The 22,948-nt window shown below is 32.8% G+C and overlaps 1 protein-coding gene and 1 pseudogene across 1 annotated transcript; both read left to right on the top strand.

Annotated features, from left to right (window-relative positions):
- The first annotated feature begins 1,841 nt into the window (after positions 1 to 1,841).
- On the top strand, positions 1,842 to 2,435 carry LOC124833750 (cytosolic sulfotransferase 15 pseudogene; annotated as a pseudogene).
- A 6,253-nt stretch (positions 2,436 to 8,688) lies between these two features.
- LOC124833749 (flowering time control protein FY) lies at positions 8,689 to 22,449 on the top strand. The gene is made up of 18 exons (XM_047308291.2): positions 8,689 to 9,078; positions 9,822 to 9,913; positions 10,060 to 10,128; positions 10,290 to 10,394; positions 11,135 to 11,230; positions 11,322 to 11,404; positions 11,554 to 11,625; positions 11,703 to 11,800; positions 14,045 to 14,104; positions 14,195 to 14,255; positions 14,335 to 14,422; positions 14,946 to 15,009; positions 16,620 to 16,698; positions 17,545 to 17,634; positions 18,090 to 18,175; positions 18,527 to 19,032; positions 20,788 to 21,024; positions 22,205 to 22,449. Exons 1-18 carry the CDS (start codon positions 8,856 to 8,858, stop codon positions 22,244 to 22,246), a joined length of 2,151 nt encoding a protein of 716 aa, XP_047164247.1. The 5' UTR covers positions 8,689 to 8,855; the 3' UTR covers positions 22,247 to 22,449.
- The last annotated feature ends 499 nt before the right edge of the window (positions 22,450 to 22,948 follow it).

The raw sequence follows: 22,948 nt of genomic DNA, 5'->3' as shown, positions 1-22,948 counted from the left end.
GACTATTTTTTCCTCTATGAGAGTTGTCTATCCTTTGTTTCTTCAATGGTGACCACAATACTTTGAAAGTCATTCGTTAAATATTTTAAGATATTTTATGCAACCCGATTAAGAGACATTTATTCTCTGTTCATTTTGAGTTAGTTGACCGCCTTCTACACTCATGTTATGAACTCAACAACCCCATCCTTTTCATCCATCTTTAGATTTTTAACTTTCTTAAGATCATTAAATTTATTCTCTTTCCAAACATTCAAGTACTCATTGTTTCACTCACAGTGTTTGATTCTCACTATCTTTTTTTTCTCACGCAGTACTCAAAGCATGAAGCTGTGATACCACTTTGTAAAAAAAAAAGTGACATAGACACTATGATAGGACTCTTCAATTCACCGTGGTGATTTTCATTAAACCTTGGTAAACCTTGGTAAACCTTTAAATATATGCAAATAGGACATTAAACCAAATATAAAAAATAAAAACTAAAAACAAAATATCAACTCACTCAAAATAAAAACAATTACTTAATTTATCTCTATTTTATATCAATCAAATAAAATAATACTACACCTAAATAAATGAAAAAGCAAAACTACCAATCTCTATTTTATCTCTATCAAAATCAAATTAAATATTACTAGACCCAAACTAATAAAATAAAATTTTTACAAAATTACCAATAAATTTCTTAAACTTAAACTTATCCTAACACTCACCACGATGATATTGTGCTCTTTGCTCACCCCTCACTCACATATTCCTCTTTTAATTTATGCACCTGCATCAATGGACACCTCACACACAAGGGAGACACGAAGATAAAGAAAGACAATCAAAGGAAGGAATACAGAAATTGTTGGATAGAAAAAAAGTATTTCTCATTTCCAGTATTTACACTAAGTACATGTGTTTACGCGAGTAAAATAGTTTTGTTATTCTAATTATAAATAGAACCCTAGATTTGTTGGATTACACTATTCTAATTATAAATAAAACCCAATAAAATGCTCTAAGGTGTATAAAAACAAATCACATACATGTAGAATTTTGTCCAGTAAACCTTCAGCACAACCAAATCATTTATGTGGTCATCCCCTAAAAAGAGGAAGAATAAATCACACTAATTTGCAGAAAGAACTAAAAAAGTCAGCCTTTGGTATGTGATGAATAAACATATATCTATAATAAATATTATGATCCTAAATTAATGTTTCCTTTTCTCCCTCATTTATGAAAATATATAAGATGTTAACCTTTATCTTTATAATAAAACAATATTCTTTTGGTGTGGTAAATGAAAATAAATATCATATATTACACAATTCAAAACATGATTGACAAAAGAAGGAAAAATTTACAATTTTAAAGAGTAAAACCGAGTGTTGCCTACAAAGAATATATTTGATCCTAAATATTAATATAAATATAATACATGACGAAAAGTTCATGATTTATATGGACAAAGAATAATGTTTTACCTTAAATGTATAAATACATAATAAAACATTCATGCCAAAAACTATATATGAATAACATGGTAATTAAAGTACGTGGGAAAATGTAGAATACATATTTAATAGCAAGAGCACCAACGTAAAAAACACAATTAAAAATATAAATATTTAAATATTGGATAAATAATTGGTTCAATACAATAAAGGTTGAAATAATTAATTTTTAAGATAATAATAAAAAATTATAATCTTAGTAAAAATTGAAATAATTAAAAATCTTATTCGGTAATTGAGTTCAAATAAATTTATTACTAAAATACATTTATTTATAAACTATAACTTTTTTTTAATTATAAACTAAAAACAATATAAAATTACTTAAAAATCTTTGGCACTCATACTCCATTCCCTTCTCTCCCCAATTCAATCAAGGACTCTTCTTGCAAGATAATCTACATCTGCAGACACCCTTTTGACAATTTTGTTTCTGCATGGACTTACTTCAACAAAGTTAGGTCACTTTCTTTACCTGCAGTAACAAAGGAGGAAGCTTTTGAGATGTACTGCAATGGGTAATGGATTATGGTCCATGGTGGAGTCACATGCTAGGTTTTTGGAATGAGAGTGTAGCCAGACCAGACAAAGTTATGTTCTTGAAGTACGAGGATCTTAAGGACAACCCAGGTTTTCATATCAGGAGAATTGGAGAGTTTTTAGGTTGTCCTTTCACCGAGGAAGAGGAGAGCAATGGAGTGATTGAAAGCATAATCAAGCTCTGCAGTTTTGAGAAGATGAAGGATTTGGAAGTGAATAAATATGGAGTGATAGGTAGAGGTAGCATTGAGAAAAATAACTTCTTTGGAAAAGGAGAAAAAAGGAGATTGGGTGAACTATTTTTCCCCACCAATGGTAGAAAAACTATCCAAAATTGTCGAAGAAAAACTAAGTGATTCAGGTTTATCATTTAAGAAGTTTTCTTAAAATTGTTGACTGGTTTAGGGTTACCTCCTACACAAAGGAAAAACTATTAATTGTAGTTTCAATGTCTATTACAAATCTTATTAATTGCAGTTTTTCTTTTTGCTAAATAAAGTTGAGGTTTTCATAAGTTGTAGAAGAAAATGGTTACCTTTATTGTTAACATCCATGCTCATTTCAATGGATATTGTGTGAAATAAAGGTTTTATTGTTTCATGTTTCTATACATGTTGAATTCTATAAGGGTTTATCTTTTGCAAAACTTCATTCTCTAGTTGGAGTTTTGAACTAAAGTTATATGATATAATTCTTTGTCTAGCTAAAAGGAAGTAATTAATGTTAATATCTTTATACTGAAGTGTATCATTAAAATGGATTTTGTGTGTATTGTCATAAAAATGATATGTTTTTTTTTACATCAGCAAGTGGAAATTTACTACCTAGGAAATCAACATTTGTTTTCTTTTTATTTCTTTTATGTTTCTTTACAAAAGTTCATCATTTTTAATTTGATTTCTACCTTCATATTTTTACAAAAATCAACAAGTGGAAATTTTTACATCATATTTTACACATTGGATTTTTACATCATATATATTACATCCAATACACTTCTAATCCTAACAGGAGAAGAAAAGTTGATGGAAGCAACCTCCACGTTCAAGATTGAAGCGGCTTCTCGGACCAGAAGTGGTAGCGGAATGGAAATCGCAGATGAAGTTGGCGGTGCTTGCAAGGTGTTTGTGAAAATGCGTTGCTGGGTTTGGATGTGTGTGAAGTGAGTTTCTAGCTCAAATGGCCTTCCAGAATGGAAGGAAGCTAGAGGAAGACAAGCTAAAGCAGCTATAAGTTTGTGAACTTGAAGAAGTAGTGGCTGAATGCACTTCAACAGCATAACACTATATCAATTCAAGTTAAGATTTACAATGGATCAAGCTCTCTTCTATAGATGAAGATAAGCTTGGAAACGTGTAAGGAAAGCTGCCTATTTACAACGTGCATGAAGCAAAGAAAAGTGTGCAGAAGAAGCTACTCGTTGGTTGCATGTTTCACGTGGAACATATTGGAATCATGCTTCAAAGAGAAGAAGCTACGCTGGATGTGTGCCATATGGTAAATGTGCTTCACGGTTGGCTTGTGTTCCACATGAGAAATGTGTAAAATGTGCTCCAAAGAAAGAAGATGCATGGTTGGATGTGTTTCACATGGAAAGAGTTGAAAACGTGCTCCAAAGAGAAGAGGCTTCTCGGCTGAACTTGTCTCCATTGTACTCCTTGTTTGGCAAGCTTTTTAGGATGTGTAAGCATACTTCCCCACCTTATTAATGTCCTACAAAACAATGTAAATGAATTTAGTTAAAGAGAATCTATCTAAGACTTAGATAAGGAAAGAACGTTAGCAATCTTTATTTCTTTTCTTTATTCTTAGTTATAATTGATACTTCTTTGGATGAGAAGTCCCTAAAGGGATTGCCATCAAAAGTGTTATATATTATTATTCATTTTTTATCTAATATTATCACTATTCTTCATGAAGTTGGTGGAAATAAATTAATGAAAGGATTCACTTGCACCGGGACATATAAAAGATAGTTCTAAATTAGCCTTCTAAAACTACAAGTGTGTTGTGGTCACACAAGCATAGAGAAATTTGTCCCTTGTTACAATAACATTGGTTTGCTATGTGGTTTTCAAAAAAACGCTACAGTGTTACAACGAAAGGACTTGACACTTTTGGAGAGATCATAATGAAATTTTTGAATTTTATTTTTCATATATAAATAAAATAGGAAAGTGAGATAGATATTAAGTAAAATTATAACATATTACTAGCAAAATAATTTAAGAACATCTCATTCTGAGTGAAACTCTTATTTATTTAAATTTCCAAGATCAAACTTCAAACTACAATGATTAAATCATTATTTATCATAAATTTTATATTTTCACAATAATCATTATCATTATATAAATTTGCTATAAATAAATATTTTGAAATCTAATAGAATAAAAAAAAAAAAGGATCGCGGTGGCTAATTAGAGACAAATATAATTAAATAAACAATATCATATGTATAATTAGAGATAAATATAAATAAACAAATAGGACAAATGAAAAATTCCAAGTAAATATAAATAAATATGAATGAAATAATTACTCTTTTCATATCTTATTTAATATAAATATATAAATAAAAATAGCGTTAAATTACTCTTTTTTTGTCCAATTTTTGTTGAAATTAAATAATTCAAGTAAATTTGTTTTTTTATCTCAATTAATTATTTTTTTAAAAAATGATTTAAAAGTAGGACATTTTCATTAGATTTTTACTTACGACCTCAAAGATATGTCATATGTCAATTATATATGTGTTTATTCTTGATTTTGTTGAGGAGTATGGAGAAACTTACCTTTGTTTGTTTCTTGTTTTATGTTATATGTTTCTAATTATCTTGACTAGTAATCTTCGTTTGATGTAGTTATTATTGAGTAAGGGTTAGTGTATGCATGTGCATAGGGTTTATGTAATATTTGTGATGAGTTTTTTCTATAAATATATTATATATGTTTTGTTAGGTTATCCCAATAAAGGGTTTTATGCTAAGGGAGAACAAAGTTATGATATGCTTGGGAGTTTCCATGTAAATATATATTGTAAGGGTGTGATAATAATCATATGTAGTATAATTGGGTTTATTGGGAGTATAACATGTCAATGATTGGGTTTGGATAATTCAAGTGATGTATTATATGTGTTTGAGTATGTTTACATGAGTATGTGATGCTTGAAGACATGTATGACGTGTTAAGTATGTTCCCTCGTGATTTAGGGTTGTTGCATGTATGTTTGAACACTTGAATAATGTTCAGGATATGTTTCGATTTAGCAATAATCGATTATCATTAGTAATAATCGGTTATTTGCACAATTGTTGAGTTTGGGAAATAATTGATTATCTGGAATGATAATCTATTATCCCTCTCTACATGATGTTTCTAGGTAAATTTCACTAAGATAATCAATTATCTTAAGTGATAATCGATTATCATAGTGCATTTTTGTGAAAAATGGCGAATTTGATGAAAAATGGATGTGGACCAAGCTTGAGGAGTTATGGAACGTGATGATAATCAGAGACCGAGGTTAGTGGTTATGTTTAAAGTCAAGTTTGACTTGGGGTTTAGAGTGGAGCATGATTCCATGTTGGGATGTACCTGAGTATGTGATTGATGAGCATGAGAGTGAATGATAAGTCTACTTGTACCTCGTAAGTCCTTGTTCTATTTGCAGATAAGTACTTCCTTTTGCCTTGTGTGCATTAGAAGGGTTGTTCGGGTATTGAACCTTCCTTGTGCGGGGATTAAGGTGTGTTCCTTGTCCTTGTGTAGCAGGACTACATGTTCCTTAGCTGGATTGCGAGACTACTCGAGAAGATTTGTAGGAGAGGCTACAGATGATCTGTAAGTAAGGCTACAAATGTCCTGTAGGGGAGACTACAAGATGGTTGTAGGAGAGACTACAACCGATGATGTTCCTTAGTCATTTTAATTACTTTTAAAATAATGTAGTTGGACAAGGCTTTTGGAACTATTATGTTTGAAATAAGTTATGCATGTTCAAAGTATAAGGTTTTTGAAAAATACGTTTCCGCGTTATGAGAAAGTTTGAAATTTATCGGTTTTTGTAAATTCGTGACATCGCAAAATTTGGGACATTACATTAAACGTCTTTTAAATGAAAGCTTGAACAAACGTTTACCACCAAAAGAAAACATTAAATCGTTCAACATTTAAATAAAAAGTCAATTATATTCAAGATAACTCAAAGAAATAAAATCCCCAATCTCTTAGTATCCTTGTTGCTTTAAGCATCCACTGAATTGTCTGTAACATCATATGTTCTCGTACAACAACACAAGTCATACAAGCATCACAAGTGAAAACCATAACCACAAAATGCATGAGTGAACTAACAGAATAAACATCAAATCACTGAAATAACAATCATATCACCATGGTTCAGTCTTTATCATAATTCCACCACATCAAACAACATCAATGCATAATAAGACTAAAACAACCAATACAATAACACTTCATACATCCTCTTAACCGGAATCATGATCAACCTATTCACTTTAAACCACCTTTCGAGAAAAGGCAACTCGTGCCTAAACCAGTCATTTTCTATTAACCGGAATCATGATCAACCTATTCACTTTAAACCACCTTTCGAGAAAAGGCAACTTGTGCCTAAACCAGTCATTTTCTATTAACACATGTCTTCAAATATACTTCACCACACTATACTTGTTTAACAAAACAAGACGATTCGAGTAGTCCTCCAGCATAGCTTCAGATCTATCTCCCCTGCTCTAAGTTATTCACCTCAGCATGAACTCAACATGAGTCAAAACCCTATGAGTGAGACATTCATCCCTTTCTCCCCCCTCGAAAGAAGAAAGGATAACACTCGAATCCTCAGTCCCTTCTACTGCCCCTTCTAATACAATAACATGTGGCATGACAACGACATATAGCACAATGTCACATCATACTGTCATTTTCACATGGCACAAGTCAGTTTGACACGTAGCAAATTTTTATTTTTTAAAATAAAAAATAAAAATAAAAATAAAAATAAAAATAATTAAAAAATATTTAAAAAAAAACACGAACTAACACATGTCACCCTCTTTAACAATGTTAGTTTAACGGCAAAGACCTAACTACTCAATTTATTCACAATTAGAGATCTAATTGACACAAAAAATAAGTAAGAGATTTATTTGAACAAAATCATAATAAAGACCAACTGAAGTAAAAATTAATTATTAAAAATTGTTTACTTAGACATGTACTTATCCAACAAGCTCAAACAACTTACCCAACCACTAAGCACTAAGAGTAGTTATCAAACAATTTTACCTAGTGAAACAAGCTCGCCTAACAACTTAAATTTAAACTGAGATATTGGTAAAAGTCTAGCGTGGTGAACAAGTTCTTCGTCCAATAGGTAAATATTGAGAGTTTTCTTTAAACTAAGTCAACAACCAAAGACACTAGGAGAGGCTTGCCTGAAGATACTTTTCTTGCCCAACGACCAATCCATCTTTAGCTTTTTGGAATTTTATTAATAAAATTTTACTTAGTAAGTGTTTTACTACAAAGACCGAACTTGTGGGAGCCTTTTTCATAAGACTATCTAAGGTATAAAATTACTTGAGCTCTTTAGATTTTCAAAATTCACTTAACGAGGAATGGTTTGTTAAACAAGTTTGTTAATTTCATGAATTTCAAAAATACATTATATCAACAAAATTATAATGTTTTGTTATGGCTTTTACTCTTTTCTAACACCTAAATGTTTTGTGAAATGGAAGACCCTGAAAATTATAATAATAAAACTAAAAAGGATTAAAATAATAAAGATAAACTATTTATTCACTTGAATGACTACTTCATAATACAATTACATTATTTTTTCTCTTTCATATAAATATGTAATTTATATTCTTCTCCTTCATTCAAATTATAAATTATAAGTTAAATATAAAAAATTTAATACATATTTTTATTTGAATAAATACAATTAAAAATAATATAATATTAAATTTTGCCCTGTAATAATTTTACCCCAGGTTCTGCTTTCTTGGAAAATTATCTCTAGCTGATACATTTTCATATCAAAGAGTATTAGTAACTATACATAATTATTTTCAACTACTCTTTTGAACTTTTATTTAGGTAGCTTTATAAAATTAATAAAAATATTACATTTTAACTCATTAAAACAAAATAACATAATAAAAAGTTTAACATGCGCAATAATATTTGTGACACTTTTATTTTTTTAAAATTATTTCGAACTGTTTTCTTCTAAAACTATCCAAAGTGATATTTTTTTTTCTATATCAAAGAATATTATCCAGATAACTACACAAAATTACTAACTGTCATATTCTTGAACTTTTATTTAGTAACTCATTTTTTCTTTTACCAAAGAAATACCTTATTTCAACACTTTATTAAAATATAATGTTAAAATAAAAAATATTAAATAATAACTCATTTAAATAGATGTGTTTTCTTTAGTGTAATATAATCGACTTTCAATTAAATATAGTTTTGAAACCTTCTATAAAATTAAAATAAGATCTTATGTATGAAAATTATATCTGTTGACACCTATCAATTTCTTAAGGATTTAGAAGTTCTTGAAAAATCTTTAGATTTGCGTGAAACGCCGTCGTTTCTTGTTTCGTTCCCTTCTTCTCCCTTTCTCTTTCCCGCGCCGCGCTATCGGTTATTAATTCCCTAATCCCAACCAAAATTTGGGGTTTAGGGTTTTCCTCTGTTCTCTGCAATCCAATTTATTGCATTGCTCAGTCTCTGTTTCTCTTTATCGACAACCTAGTGACAATGATGTATAATGATCCGCAGCACCAGCAGCACCAGTACCAGCAGCAGCAGCCGCCGCCGCCGCATTTCCACCACCAGCAGCCGGGTCAGGAGTTCCACCGCGGACCGCCGCCGTCATCACAGGCGCCGCCGGTGATGCGGCAAGGCTCCGCTTCGTCGACGAACCTGGCCCCCGAGTTTCACCACCCCGGCCCCGGAGGACCCCCTCCTCCTCATTACGATGGTTCGATTTTGCTTGTTCTTCCTCCAATTGCTACTTATAATCATGGTTGATCGAACATGAAAACTTACTCGCTGTTGTTGTGGTTCCATGTAAATGTAGTGCTATTAGGTATGTATCTGAGAGAGAGACGGGCTTTTTAGAGAGAAAGATGGTTTAGAGAGATAATCTTTAGAGAGGTGTTTTTAGAAAAAAAAAATTGAGAAATAGAGGGTTTTTAAGTAGAGATATTTTTTAAAGTTTAGTCAAAGAAGAGTTTGATTGGTTAATTAATGCATGGACTGGGTGGTCATGGGAGGAGATGAACAACTAAGACTTGAATTTTAACTTCTAAAGCACATTAGATTCTTCTAAAGATGCATGTGAAATATTTGCCATAATTTGATTTAGTGGGTTTGATATGGAATTACGAACATTCTTTTTTACCTTATTTTCTTTTGATGGAATGAATAATTTATTTCTCTGTGAATCTCTCCATATATTATTATACTTCAGTTTAGTACTTGTGTCGATATATTGTTTCTTCCCATGTACAATTTTTCTTCTATTTTTTACTTCCGAGTGAAAATTGCATTCTCTATTGCATGTAGAAGAGAAGGTGATGCTTGAGGTTTTTGAAAAATGTCTATTCTCATTATTTTAGTCCAAGGCATTGAATTTTTGGATCTTCTTCATTTCCTCTAAGATTTAAATTCGTGAAAATTTTAGGGTGACTTTTCTAATTTAACATTGAATGAACTTTTCAGTTCACAGTGATGGCCATGGTGCAAAAAGAATACGAAAGCTTACTCAAAGGAAAGCAGTTGATTATACAAGCACAGTCGTGCGTTATATGCAGGTAATGATTACTGGTTAATAACTAATGGAATTGCCCATTATTCATCAATGCGCACCCATAGCTGTATTGTTCGAATTTTTTACTTTTTCATCTTCATCTGTGTCATTACAATTTGAAATTTATGGGTAATTTGTACCTGCCTTCAGGTTCGTATGTGGCAGCGGGATTCAAGGGATAGGACAGTATTGCAGCCTACCCCAGCAGCAGCAATTGATGTCAGTGAGCCTTCTTTTTGGTTTTCTACTTATTTAATTTGTTTTAAATCTGTATATTCTTTCCTTTATTCAATTAACATAGCTTGATAGGTTTTAAAAGTTATTTTTAATTTTAATGATCAATTCTTTTCACTAGACACCTTATGCTATTTTTTGTGCAGATGTTGCCAGCAGTTGGCTATCCAGACAACCCATCCACAAGCTTTGCTGCTAAATTTGTTCATACATCTCTAAATAAAAATCGTTGCCCCATTAATCGTGTTCTTGTAAGTTAGATGGAAATGTTTAAATGGCATGATATAATATGTTATGCAGATTGTCAGTTACTGATACACCAACTGTATGTTTTTATTCTTTGAAACATTTCTGGACTGAAGCTGCTTCTCATTTGGATTGATTTTGCTATTTTAGGGTTCTGGAGTAGTATGATATGCTTTTTCACTTGTGTATATCAATGGTAAAATTTGTTGCTAATTTTGTTCAAATGTTTACCATGTATTAAACGAAATAGGCATCCTGTTAATTTATTCTCAAAATTTGGATTGAATAACAAATAATATTGCTTACTTAATGTCACTTATTTAGTAAAATAATAAGTTAATGACATGATAAATGTGGTTCCTGTTCTAGTTTATAGTTGTTACTCACATGTTTCTTTTTGATTTATTGATAGTCTTGCTACATAGAAATGGTTTACACCTTTACAATTGCATGATTTAGCTGATATTACAAATTGCAGTCTGCCTGCTCCTTTTGGCAATTTGTTTGACTGCTGTATACACTATATAATCTGTGTGCCATATCATTGTGTTATTTTATTGGATTTTTATTGTGAGACTTTTGTACGCAATGCTGTATTATATTAAGTTACAGCTGGACACATTTGTTTCTATCAGGCCTTTCAATTGGTTTATGAAGATGAAACTTATGCATATTTATTTTCTGAATGTGCCGCTAAATTGCATTTGACTTTGTTATGCAATCACTGTTTGATTTTCAAAAATAGTGGACTCCAACAGGCCGGCGACTTATTACTGGCTCACAGACTGGGGAATTCACTCTTTGGAATGGACAATCTTTTAATTTTGAAATGATTCTTCAGGTACATAACTTGAATTATTGTCTCAATATTATTATTGTAGTCATCAGTCGTTAAAAATAAGAGTCAAATTTGGATTTTGAAACACATGCAGGCTCATGATCAAGCAATCAGGTCCATGGTCTGGAGTCACAATGACAACTGGATGGTCTCTGGTGATGATGGAGGCGCAATAAAGTATATCCATAGTTTATTATATTATGTTTTCTTATAAGCTTTATATATTTATTTATGAAGATTTTGGTTGTATAAGGCACATATGTAATGGGATATTTTTTTTATTGTATATCTAATTATATGTATTTATGTGTGTGGCGTATTTTTAGGTATTGGCAGAACAACATGAACAATGTTAAAGCCAACAAATCTGCTCATAAAGAATCAGTCCGTGACTTAAGGTGGATGTTTTATTTGAGAAAACAAATTTGTAACATGCTGAAGGGGATGATGGCTTCTGTAACTTTTTTATAAACAGTTTCTGTAGGACAGATTTGAAGTTCTGTTCATGCTCTGATGATACCACCGTTAAGGTTTGGGATTTTGCACGTTGTCAGGAAGAGTGCTCATTAACCGGTAATGTGCTTTGATGGACCATATCTGAAAATGAGATACGTGTTTCTAGTCTACTTGTTGTCTTGAGATGGAATCTTAAATAGTATTGTGTTTAATATATTTGTTGTGATCTTACTACCAGTAATATTTTCTTAACGTCTGGTTTATATCTGGTTTACTTTTTTAGGCTTCCTAATTACAGATTGTGTTGCTTGTGCACTTAAAATTGAATCTCTTTATGTTAAATAACCATTTGTGTTTCTGGATGTTGGGTTGTCAGTGGTAGAGGAATTGTAAGTTTTAAAATAGAGGAGTATCTGTTCAATTTTCAAGTAGTTCATAGCACCGGTTGCCTCCTTCTGTTTGTGCTGGTGTGAGTTGAATTATTTTCATAACAGCTCTTTGTCATCTTATTTGTTGTTGTGCTTTGAACAAGTCCTTGTGGATGACTATTTTCATATTTTGATGGGGATGCTTGTTTACTGTTGTGGGTTGAATGCCTTCTAATTTACCATTTTGCTTTCTTAGGGTTGCTATCAATTATTTAGTTATTTATTTGGAGTGCTGGCTTGTTACTTGTGAAGGACCTATGGGTAGGACTTGCTCTGCACATTTGAGTTGATGTTTGTTCTCTCTTTTCTTTCTCTAAGAATTATTACTTGGTTGGAATTATCATGACTGGAGAGTCAACCATTTTGGTAGGCCCACAATACAAGGGGGGAGGAGAAGAGGGGGCGTGGGAATTGAAGAGGGAATAAATGGGCCTAAGAAACATAAGGAGGGCAAAACAGAATGGACGGGTGGAAAGAGGGAGATATGAATCATGCAGAAGGATGAGAAGGAGAATGATTATTTGGAGGGGCGAGTAACCAAAGATGGGCATGAGGCAACATGAGTTAGAATTGTTTGGTTAGGCTTGAGTGGAGAAGTTGGTTCTGCCTCATAAAATGGGTGCTATAATTTCTAGTGTCTTATTTTCGATATTTTTGGAAGCTCTGCTCCATTCATTGTGATAGGTTCAAAGGGAAGGTTTACAGTAGAAGGAAAACTGTATGATTTAGTTTATTGTATGACAGACAATTTTAACTGCCTGTAAGGTAGTTACTTGTTTGTAGTTAGTTGCATTTGACTTCTATAAAGGCAGAATGGATAGTTTTAGCCGTTACTATCTTTGTTTTGTAACTTGTGAAGGTTAGGGAGGGAGAGTCTGGTTCTCTCTAATAACCAGAAAGTTGTATGTTGTTTAGGTCCTTGCTTGAGAGGAAACTCACTGAATGTTATAATACATTTTACAGTTTAACAAAGTTAATTCGTATAGGTCTGTACTACCAATTATTGGTATTCAGAGCCTCTTTTCGGTCAAGTTTCTGCACTCAGGAGGGTATGGTTAACACTAGAATGGAGGCAAGGTGAGAGAGGTTAGAGAAGTTTGTCTAGGAATAGGAACATGAGAATAACCGCCATTTTTAGTGGTTGGAGGAGATGATTCAAGGGTTAACTGGAGTGGTTGAACGCCTGACCTCTTTGGATAGGCCTCACGAGGACCAAGATTTTGTTGCTCGGGCTGGTCTTGAGGATGATAGGTTTGTTGATGGGGGTTCCTTTCAGTGTTTGACCAAATGGAGGAAGTTAGACATTCCAGTATTTGCAGGGGATGAAGCATATGGGTGGACCAATAGGTTGGAATGATATTTTCGACTCAAGAAAGTTTCCGAAGAGGAGCACATGCAGGCGGTTATGGTGGCCTTGGAGGGGAAGGCCTTGAATTGGTTTCAATGGTGGGAACTTCTAAGAAATGCTTAGATTTTTGTGCAAAGGTTTACATCTTTGAATTTTACCAGACACTCAATTATCCTTCTAGAATGTTATATTTTTACTAGTTTTGCTTTAAAACCAATCAATTTGACAGGACCCAATTAATTCCTGGGTTTATATTGCAAAAGTCTTACAATCTATGTTGTGTTTATGGATGACAAATAAACTTATACCACGGGTATTGTTTGGACCTATCTCAATGTTGATATGGATACGAGTATGAGTAATACTTGATAGGAATGAAGATTAGATGCAATTTTCATACACCTTGGGAATTAGAAACAAGGATAAATATGAGTTTTTACTTTGTGGACAGGGATGGGTATATTTAAACTTGCTTTTGCCCAACCTTCTTGCCATCCCTACTTGTGTTCATACATTATATTGTTTTGTTGTCTGTTTTGAAGGCCTAACCTTAGATTTATCTTTGTGGCATTTGAACTCAGCCAGGCCATGGTTGGGATGTGAAGAGTGTTGACTGGCATCCTACAAAATCCCTTTTGGTATCAGGCAGGTGCTTTAAATATTTCTTTTACAAATTTCTCAAGATTATAATTTCAATGAAGTGATTACATGTCTCATCTGATTTTCACAATGCAGGTGGGAAAGACAATCTTGTGAAACTTTGGGATGCTAAGACAGGGAAAGAGCTTTGCTCATTGTGAGTGTAAACATTAGTGCTGATTTCTATTGTTTCTTGTGTTTGCTTGTTTTTATAGATTCATACTTCTGTCATGCAGTCATGGGCACAAAAATACTGTGCTATGTGTCAAATGGAATCAAAATGGAAACTGGGTGTTAACAGCTTCAAAGGATCAAATAATAAAGGTTGGTAAATTTATCTTCATGGTGCTACCAATTATTGGATCCTTAATACGCATTTGCTTGTCATTTTTATTTTGAATTGTTAAGTAAACCTTTGGGGATTCCAAGTTATTTTATCCACCAATCTTTCTTTCATTTTTTTCTGTAGCACTACACTTTGATTTATTTCTTTGTAACTTTATCTTTATTGCTCTTTGCTTCCCATTTTTTTTTACTTAATCCTGCTCTGTTACTTTTTTTCTCGCTTTTGGCTTATTATACAGTTAAAATAAAATAAGAAGAGTGATTTTGAGGCAATATTTTTTAGCGCACAATTCACATTCAGTTAAATGAAATCTAAAACAATTCACATTCAATTAAATGAAATCTAAACAGATATTTAATATAGAATACAGTTCGCATGAAGAGTAAATAAACAGTTAAGTTCTCTTAATTTAGAGTGAGATAGTAATGCGGTTGTTTATAATTCCATTGTATGCATTTCCTATCTCAGAATACCAATATTCATATGTACCTTGATTTACAGCTTTATGACATTAGAGCCATGAAGGAGCTTGAATCATTCCGTGGACATCGCAAGGATGTTACTGGTTAGTGGTGTATCTTTGTCTTGGAATAAGAATGGAAGTATAGTTCATTGAGATTAATATATCTTGCAATAAATATCATGATTGCTCAGAAGGTGTATGATGATAAAAACAGAATTGTCACCATAAATTCTTCTTCCTAAACAACCTAAAAGTGACTCTGAAACATTCAGGAAAGTTCATTGTTACATATAGGCTCTTTCATAAATCTTTTGAAAATCTGTCACGCAGCTGAGATTAGATTAGTATATTTGTAATTTTGCTGTGTTACCTGTCTTTGGAATGCGTCAGGTCATAGTAAAACTGAAGTCGAGTTGAGGCAGAATGATGTGTGGCACCCAATTAACTTCAAGCTGCTTTTTGAGTTTTGATTGAAATGATTGATTTTAATTGGTGGAAATGTCCTCAAAGTGCTAGGAATTGTTATACTTAGTGCTTTTTGGGTATTTTATGTTGCTAGATGTGGTTAATTGTATGACTTGGATTTAATTTAGTTAATAATCCTAGCAAGTTAAGCTGAGTTATTTAGTTCAAATATTATATGTTCTGTTCTTTTATTAAGATCATGTCATCATTCTACTAATCTTAATAACTGCTTTGTTGGCTACTATTAGGTTTCTTGATTAAAGAAACCTGTTTATCAGCACTCACACAGAAAGGGATATCACACACTCCAATACACTGAAAATACTCTGATTATTGGATTGTAGTCAACAACATGTACAATGTTTCAAGGGAGATAGCAATAATCCTGTTCACTCTGCAAAACCAGAATTCTCCCCCTAGACAAGGCTAACCTCTCTTGACTATATATAGACTTTCACTGAAAGTCTCTGCACACACCCCGCTCCCTACCCCTCTCACTATATATAGACTTCCACCGAAAGTCTCCCCCCCCCTCCAAAGCCTCCTGACAACAACCTATTTTAAACAACCTTCCTCCTAAAATATACATTCATAATCCTATCAGCTACCATCTTTCCTTTTCATATATGCCTTGACAATGCTTAACATTGATAATGACAGTTAGCATAGTTAAATTGCAGTCAACAAAATATTTTTTCAAAAACTTGAGCTAAAAATGGTTAAACTAAATGATGCAACAAATTAGTCTCAACCCCAAATAACATTTTTATCAAACACTTTGAGCACCCCATCCAATTTTATAATCAAGTTCCGTGTCTTATTAATTATACTGGTTTTCCTTATATAGTTGTGTATTTGCTGTTGTATTTAGCAGTGAGCGTATTGATATGCCACTTTTTTTTATTAGAAATTGAGTTTAAGGCCTAAGTTAACCTCATAAAATTGACATGTAAGAGGAAGATTGCCCTAGCTTATAAGGGTTACATTAGCCTCAGCTCTAATAGACGAGGGTTTATATCCTCCCACTCACCTATCACATTGAATATGCATGAGATTGCAAATTAAGGGTGGCTGAGACTGTCCACAACTAATGCAACTTTGAAAGCTTTTGGGTTCCTAGGAAAGAAACTCATAGTTCCACACGTCATGCATGCATGCACAAAGTTACTTAAATTGGTGCTTTCTCTAATACTTCTGCAACTGTGATAAAATGGAATATAATTTTTCTGACTTGTGACACTTGTTAGCTTTGGCCTGGCATCCATTCCATGAGGAGTACTTTGTGAGTGGGAGTTATGATGGTTCAATCTTCCATTGGCTTGTTGGGTAAATTCGTTTTCTCAGTTGTCTTCTCTCTGTGCAGTGCTTACATTATTTTGTACAACGTTCTTTTTTTTTTATCATCCCTGTTTATATCAGTTTTATTTGGTTGTGATTTTTCTGTTATTTTGGAAGATGATTGGATTCTTTGAAGTGCTTAATAAATAAGTACTTGTCATGTAAGCAATTGGATGTTTGTTTTTATAATTATAGAGAAAATAATGTTAAACAATTTTTATATAACTTGTAAGCTGTTTTCATAAGTTATTCTGTTGGACTAATTTGAAAGCAGCTTTTGAACGTATCAAAGGCTGCTTTCATAAGCTCTTCCAAACACTTATGCAAGTGTTTATGTCTTAAGATATGTCTAAATAAGTTGTTAATAAGCTATTCTAAAGTAACGGGTCTTCTTATTCCTAAAATGCATTGATGAAGTGTACTATGCATTCAAATTAGTTGTTACAAGTTTTTAAATTAAATTTGGGGAAAACTATTGTTTCTGTCAGAATTAAAGTTTGTGTGTTTTGCTCCATAAGAAATGTTTGCCGAATTTGAGTTATTGCTTCAGACAGGACTTAGGTGGAAAATATCAGCTTTTTTTTAGTTGTAGCACCAGTGAGTTGATTTATCAAATTTTTTATTACAGCTTCTGAAATAAATGGTTATTTTTGTTTTCTTTTGTCTTTCAGTTTATATGTATAGAAAGCGAATGCTTATATATGTTCAATTGGAAAAACTGATTTTTCACAGTTCAGATTTTTTTCCAACATTATCTGTAAAATTAATTACTTGTATTTTATGTATTATGCCTTCTCCTAATTTCTGATTATTGCATTTACAATGTATATACAGGCATGAAACTCCCCAAATTGAAATTTCCAATGCCCATGATAATAACGTGTGGGATCTTGCATGGCATCCTATTGGATACCTTCTATGCAGGTGAACTTTATATTTCTTTCTGCAAAAGCATCTTTAATACATAATGGAATTCTTGCTGTCTCTTAAGTTTTGGATTACCAATATATGAAAGCTTGTGTTCCATTTACACTACCTGTCTTTTATACTATAGCAATAACCTTCTGTTTTTCAAATGTCCTGCAAATTCAAAAGTATTATATTCTAAAGGAATCTGGGAGGAAACTCTGACAGATATCATGATTTGTTTGAGGATCCTTTTGAAGCTTTTGGTTTTAGCGTTATTACAATTTCAGTAATAATATCCAAAATTGTGATACCTTAGTTCTCTGTTCTTACAATTACAATAACGTTTTGCAGTTATATAAATTTTCCTGAAATGGTTTTTTCTCCTTTGGTAACCCTTTTATTGACCGTTGATAAACGTAAATAATGTGATTGCTGATAACTAAGTTACTGGACCATATTTTCTTCTACAGTGGCAGCAGTGATCATACAACAAAGTTTTGGTGCAGAAATAGGCCAGGAGACACCCTTCGTGATAGATTTAACCCTGGCATGCAAGGTTTGTTCCATCCCTTAAAGGCAAACGAACAGCATATATTTCTATTTTCTTCAGAATCAAATCATTAAACCTTTCAGTATCATTTTTCATCTAAATATTGAACTGTATAGTTTGAAGGTTTTGGATTGTATTACTCTTCAACATTTCATGGTAATGCGAATCCCTTATAAAAGCACTCGATTAGTATTAAACTTTTGCTTTAAATTTGAGGTAGAGATTGCAACATTTCTAGTCTTTTTTTGTAGGATGGAGAGAACTGTGGATGGTAATTTTTGTAGTTAGAAACTATGTCTGTTTTAAATGACATTATTTATGAAGTGTGACGTTAGTTTGAACACATTCATCTGTCAGGATATGCTGATCCAAATCCTGTTGCTGGTCGGGTGGGTGGTAATTTTCCAATGGCTGAAGGACCAACAACTCCAGGACCATTTGCCCCTGGGTTGACTCGAAATGAGGGCACCATTCCAGGTGTTGGAGTTGCTATGCCCTTATCTATTCCTTCTCTTGACATGCCTCAAGGGGAGCAGAAGCAGCCACATCCTGTTTCAATGGGTGCTCCACCTCTTCCCCCAGGTCCACATCCCTCTCTTCTTAATGCCAATCAACAGCAACCATACCAACAAAATCCTCAGCAGATGCCGCCACAACATCAACACCAAGGTCTACCGCAGCAGATGGGTCCTTTGGCAATGCCTCCAAACATGCCACAATTACAGCATCCTTCACATTCACCCATGGTCCCTCACCAGCATTTACCTCGCCCTCCTCCCCAAATGCCTATTGGCCTGCCAGGATCTATACCAGGGATTTCATCAGTGCCTGCATCACATCCGATGCCAATGCCTGGCCCTATGGTACGAGTTTCTTGGAACTTTTCTCGTATTCTGATTTTTCCTATAAAATATTGTAAAGATATGTGGGTTTAGCTTCTTTGTGAAGTGGTAGATTGTTGAGTGTTGTATTAGTGGTGTATGTATTGGGCTAGATATCGATGTTTTTGTTGATCTTTCATAGGATTAGCATGACAAAATGCATCTTTTCTTAATCCTGTGGAAGGGAGATGGAAAATGTTTGTTCACTTTTAAGAAGATAAAAGATTTCCCCATGTTTTGGCGTTTCTTAGGGCTTGTTTGGTTTGAGAAATAATTTTGTTTTCATTTCTGTTTCAGAAATGATTACAAATGTGCCAGCCATCTCATATTTACTTTCTTTGAGGATTTGTATTGGAACTAACCTAGCAGCTAATATACATAGTGTGATACAACACGCCCAACAGATGTGGATAAAGATATTTAAAAAAATTCAAAGTACAACACGCCCCACATTTGTTTCCACACACATGCACAATATTTGTAAAGAAACGTTCAAATTACTGATTACACAGCAGTACATAAACATAAAAATAGTTAAGTATAGAATTGCAATTTTAAAAATACAGTTATGATTATAGCAAGGACAGTTACACATCTTTCCTTCACCCATATTGGAATATATTTTTTTGTACTATAAATATGTCACAAAATAACAATTTTCATGCCCAAGTTAGAATATAAAACAACTTTTTTAACAATAAACATGTCAATAAAAATCTACATCATGAAGTTGTATACTTGATGTAACTTAGCTAAAATGGAGCTGTATTTTGTAATTTATTCTGAAAATTATAAAGAATAATGGTTACCTATTGAGTATGTATCAAGATGCATCAGATGTCACATATCAGTGTTGGATATGCGTTTGGAAATGATTAATTTTGCTATTGTTGTATCTGAGCTTCATAGGTGTAAAAAGGAGTATTTTTTCACTGTTTTTGTACAGATTTTTGAAAATGGAAAACATAACAAAAACCCCGTGAGAATTCTTGAAAACAAAGAGCAAAAGAAGAATTTTATTGAATAGGATGAAAATATCAGTAAATATGAGAGATATATCTTCCTGAGGGTTTCTCCTTCACAAAAGGTTTCACCTTTTCTCAAAGAGCCAGTGCTCTGCCTCTCTCCAATCCTTGTTCTTCTATTTATATGTAACTAACCTTTAATCAACTAAGCAACCCGTTTTAATATTCTAACTATCATAATAAACTTATATCCTGATAGGCATTGTATTTATTTGTAAACATAAAAAAATTGTAACAGAAAACATCTTATCCTAATTAGGTTCTTATGTTTTCCAGTTTGCCTTAGGCCATTAATTTGAACTTTTGATATTACCACAAGCTTTTCTTTGAAAAAAATAGAATTGTTTTATCTTAGTTAGACAAAAGAGATACATTGTCTTTGCACAAATAGGAAATAGAAACCATCTTCCTGTAATTATGGTGTCATGATGCTCTGTGTGCGAACTATAATATTTATATTTTGCCACATTCAGACCATAACAAATTAAGAGTTCAATTTTTTTGAGGGCTTTTGTGTGATACGAAGATGATTCAATCAGTGGAAAATAATGTTTATGTTTGCTAGCCAGTACAGACATCCTTCTTTGTGGGAGACTATATCAAGAAATCTAACCATTAAGCTAATTTAATATATCAGGGTGGACAAGATCTCTGTAATTAAGTTTGATGCACATTTAACAGAGCCATTTCCTTTTTTTCTTTTTCACTTCAGGGGATGCAAGGGGCAATGAATCAGATGGGTACTCCAATGCCACAAGGTCCTTATGTGGGCATGAATCAAATGCATTCAGGATCCTTGCCTACAAGTGGAGGGCCACCACTTGGTGGTTTTCCAGGCAACATGCCTAATATGCAAGGCCCATCAAGTGCCAATTATCCTCAAGGTGCTTCATTTAACAGACCTCAAGGTGGTCAAATGCCTTTGATGCAAGGGTATAATCCTTACCAGGTAAGTTAGCATGTTCCTTTTGTGAACTACTTGTTACTTGATGCTATTAAGTTTTCCAAAAGTCGAAACTTCTGTTGTTTATGATCCTATTCGTTTTGATAGAGCTATTAAGTAGCACACATGTCAAAGTACAAATATTTCTGTTTACATTATTCTCAACATTTACAACTTCCATCTCCAAACTCCCCTTTTCCATTTCTTACTTTCTCTGTTTATTTCACAAATAAGAGATTTTGCTTGATGCATAGCTGAGCAGTGGGCATTGGTATATGCATTTGTTTTCTGCTCCACTTGATCATAAAATTTATTCAAGATCTGTGAATGAGAAATCTTCCCTTTATTACTATGGTCTTTGGCATAAATAAGTTTACATAGTCGAGTGCCTAGGAAGGCATGCCGACCTAGGCTGTTAGGTTTGATTTGTGCAATATCTTTGATAGTCAACTAATTAGTTTCACTGGAACATTGGATCTAAAATGTTTGAATATATTGAAGGAACTAGACATATATGGCTTGTGTCTGCAAAGAGATTAAGACACCTGAATTCCATCTGATGAGGCATCGCACAAGGCTGTTTCTTCTTAGTGACTTTTTCAGCAATGATACAATTCAAAGTTCAAATTTTAACTTCTAACATTGCTGATGTTTCATTTAGTGCTGTTTGTGCTTAAAGTTATAATTAACGTAAATAAAGGCATCTGCCGTCTGAATTATGAGACAACTGGACCCCAATTCATTCTTCAATGATATTCTCCTGACTTGGGGAAGGGAATAGTAGTTCAGCGGGAACACAACATGTTTGAGATATACACACTAATAGGAAGAAAACTGAAAATTCTAATATACGAATCAAAATGCAGAAAAATTCTGAAGAAGAGGGATTGAAGCATGAAAAGAGGTCCATTTATAAAGAAAGAGAACACTAAGCTTTTTGGAATTACCTCTAAATGATATTTCTCCATTTTTGTTTCTTCATTCTCTTGGGATTGTGATTTACTTTCACATATTCTCAACTGACATTACATTGCACCTAATATAATATATGTATTTATCCTAACTGTATCATCTATTGTCTAATACATAAATTAGATGAATTTGTTTGATATGTGATGTCAACAGTTACACGATAATACTCCTGTTTTTCTTGATGATTAATTAATTGCTTTTTTATTTCTTGCAGTCTGGTAATCAAACTGGGATGCCTCCAAACGCACAACCCTAGAATAGGAAATTTCTTCCTTCTTTTATTGCTGTAATTTATCCATTGTGATTTCGGTCTTTCTGTGTAATTCATGTTGTGTTTTCCTGCTGAAGTTTCATGTAGAGGAATTTGTATTCTCTTTTCTTACTATTAATTATTTATACTTTTCCCTTTTGATGTGAATGCTTTCGTATTTTAGTCAAGGTTTATAGTTAATTTGTGAAGACGTAGATTACATTCTCAAATTATTAATGACATCTAATCTTTTAGTTATGTAAATTTCTTATGAATTCCACTCTTTAATTAGTCATATATTCGACGGTACTTGTGATCTAACCAAATAAAGATTTTATAAAGTCTACACTTGAGAGTGGTATAATTTCTTAATCTACTAAGCAAAAGAGGACATGTCATTTATATTTAAATTTAATAGTTATGATAAGGACATGAACCAAATTAATTAAATAAGAAAAACCTTTGCAGATAAAGTTTACTTATTAAAACATGTAGTTGTTAGGATGGTCCCAATTTTTTGTAATGGTTTTATTGTTTTTAAAATGTTCAATATAGTCTTAAAGATTATAATGTGTTTAATTTAGTTCTTTTTGCAAATGTTGTTTAAATCGTTAATGATCAACTGTCCCACTGTGCAAAACTCGTATGAGATGACATTTAATTGTCCACATGTACATCTTAAGGCACAATGAGGTGGATTATTTTTTA

Source organism: Vigna umbellata, chromosome 9 (genome assembly GCF_029865625.1).
Source record: "Vigna umbellata cultivar VRB3 chromosome 9, Vumbellata_1.0, whole genome shotgun sequence".
Taxonomy (NCBI): domain Eukaryota; kingdom Viridiplantae; phylum Streptophyta; class Magnoliopsida; order Fabales; family Fabaceae; genus Vigna; species Vigna umbellata.
This window is presented reverse-complemented; position numbering and strand designations above follow the sequence as displayed.

Excerpts from the sequence above, each read along its gene's own strand:
- LOC124833749 (XM_047308291.2), top strand. The coding sequence starts at position 8,856 with ATGATGTATAATGATCCGCAGCACCAGCAGCACCAGTACCAGCAGCAG. Across the intron at positions 11,231-11,321 it reads ATTTTGAAATGATTCTTCAG|GCTCATGATCAAGCAATCAG; the intron begins GTACATAACTTG and ends AAACACATGCAG. Across the intron at positions 11,801-14,044 it reads GGAAGAGTGCTCATTAACCG|GCCATGGTTGGGATGTGAAG; the intron begins GTAATGTGCTTT and ends GAACTCAGCCAG.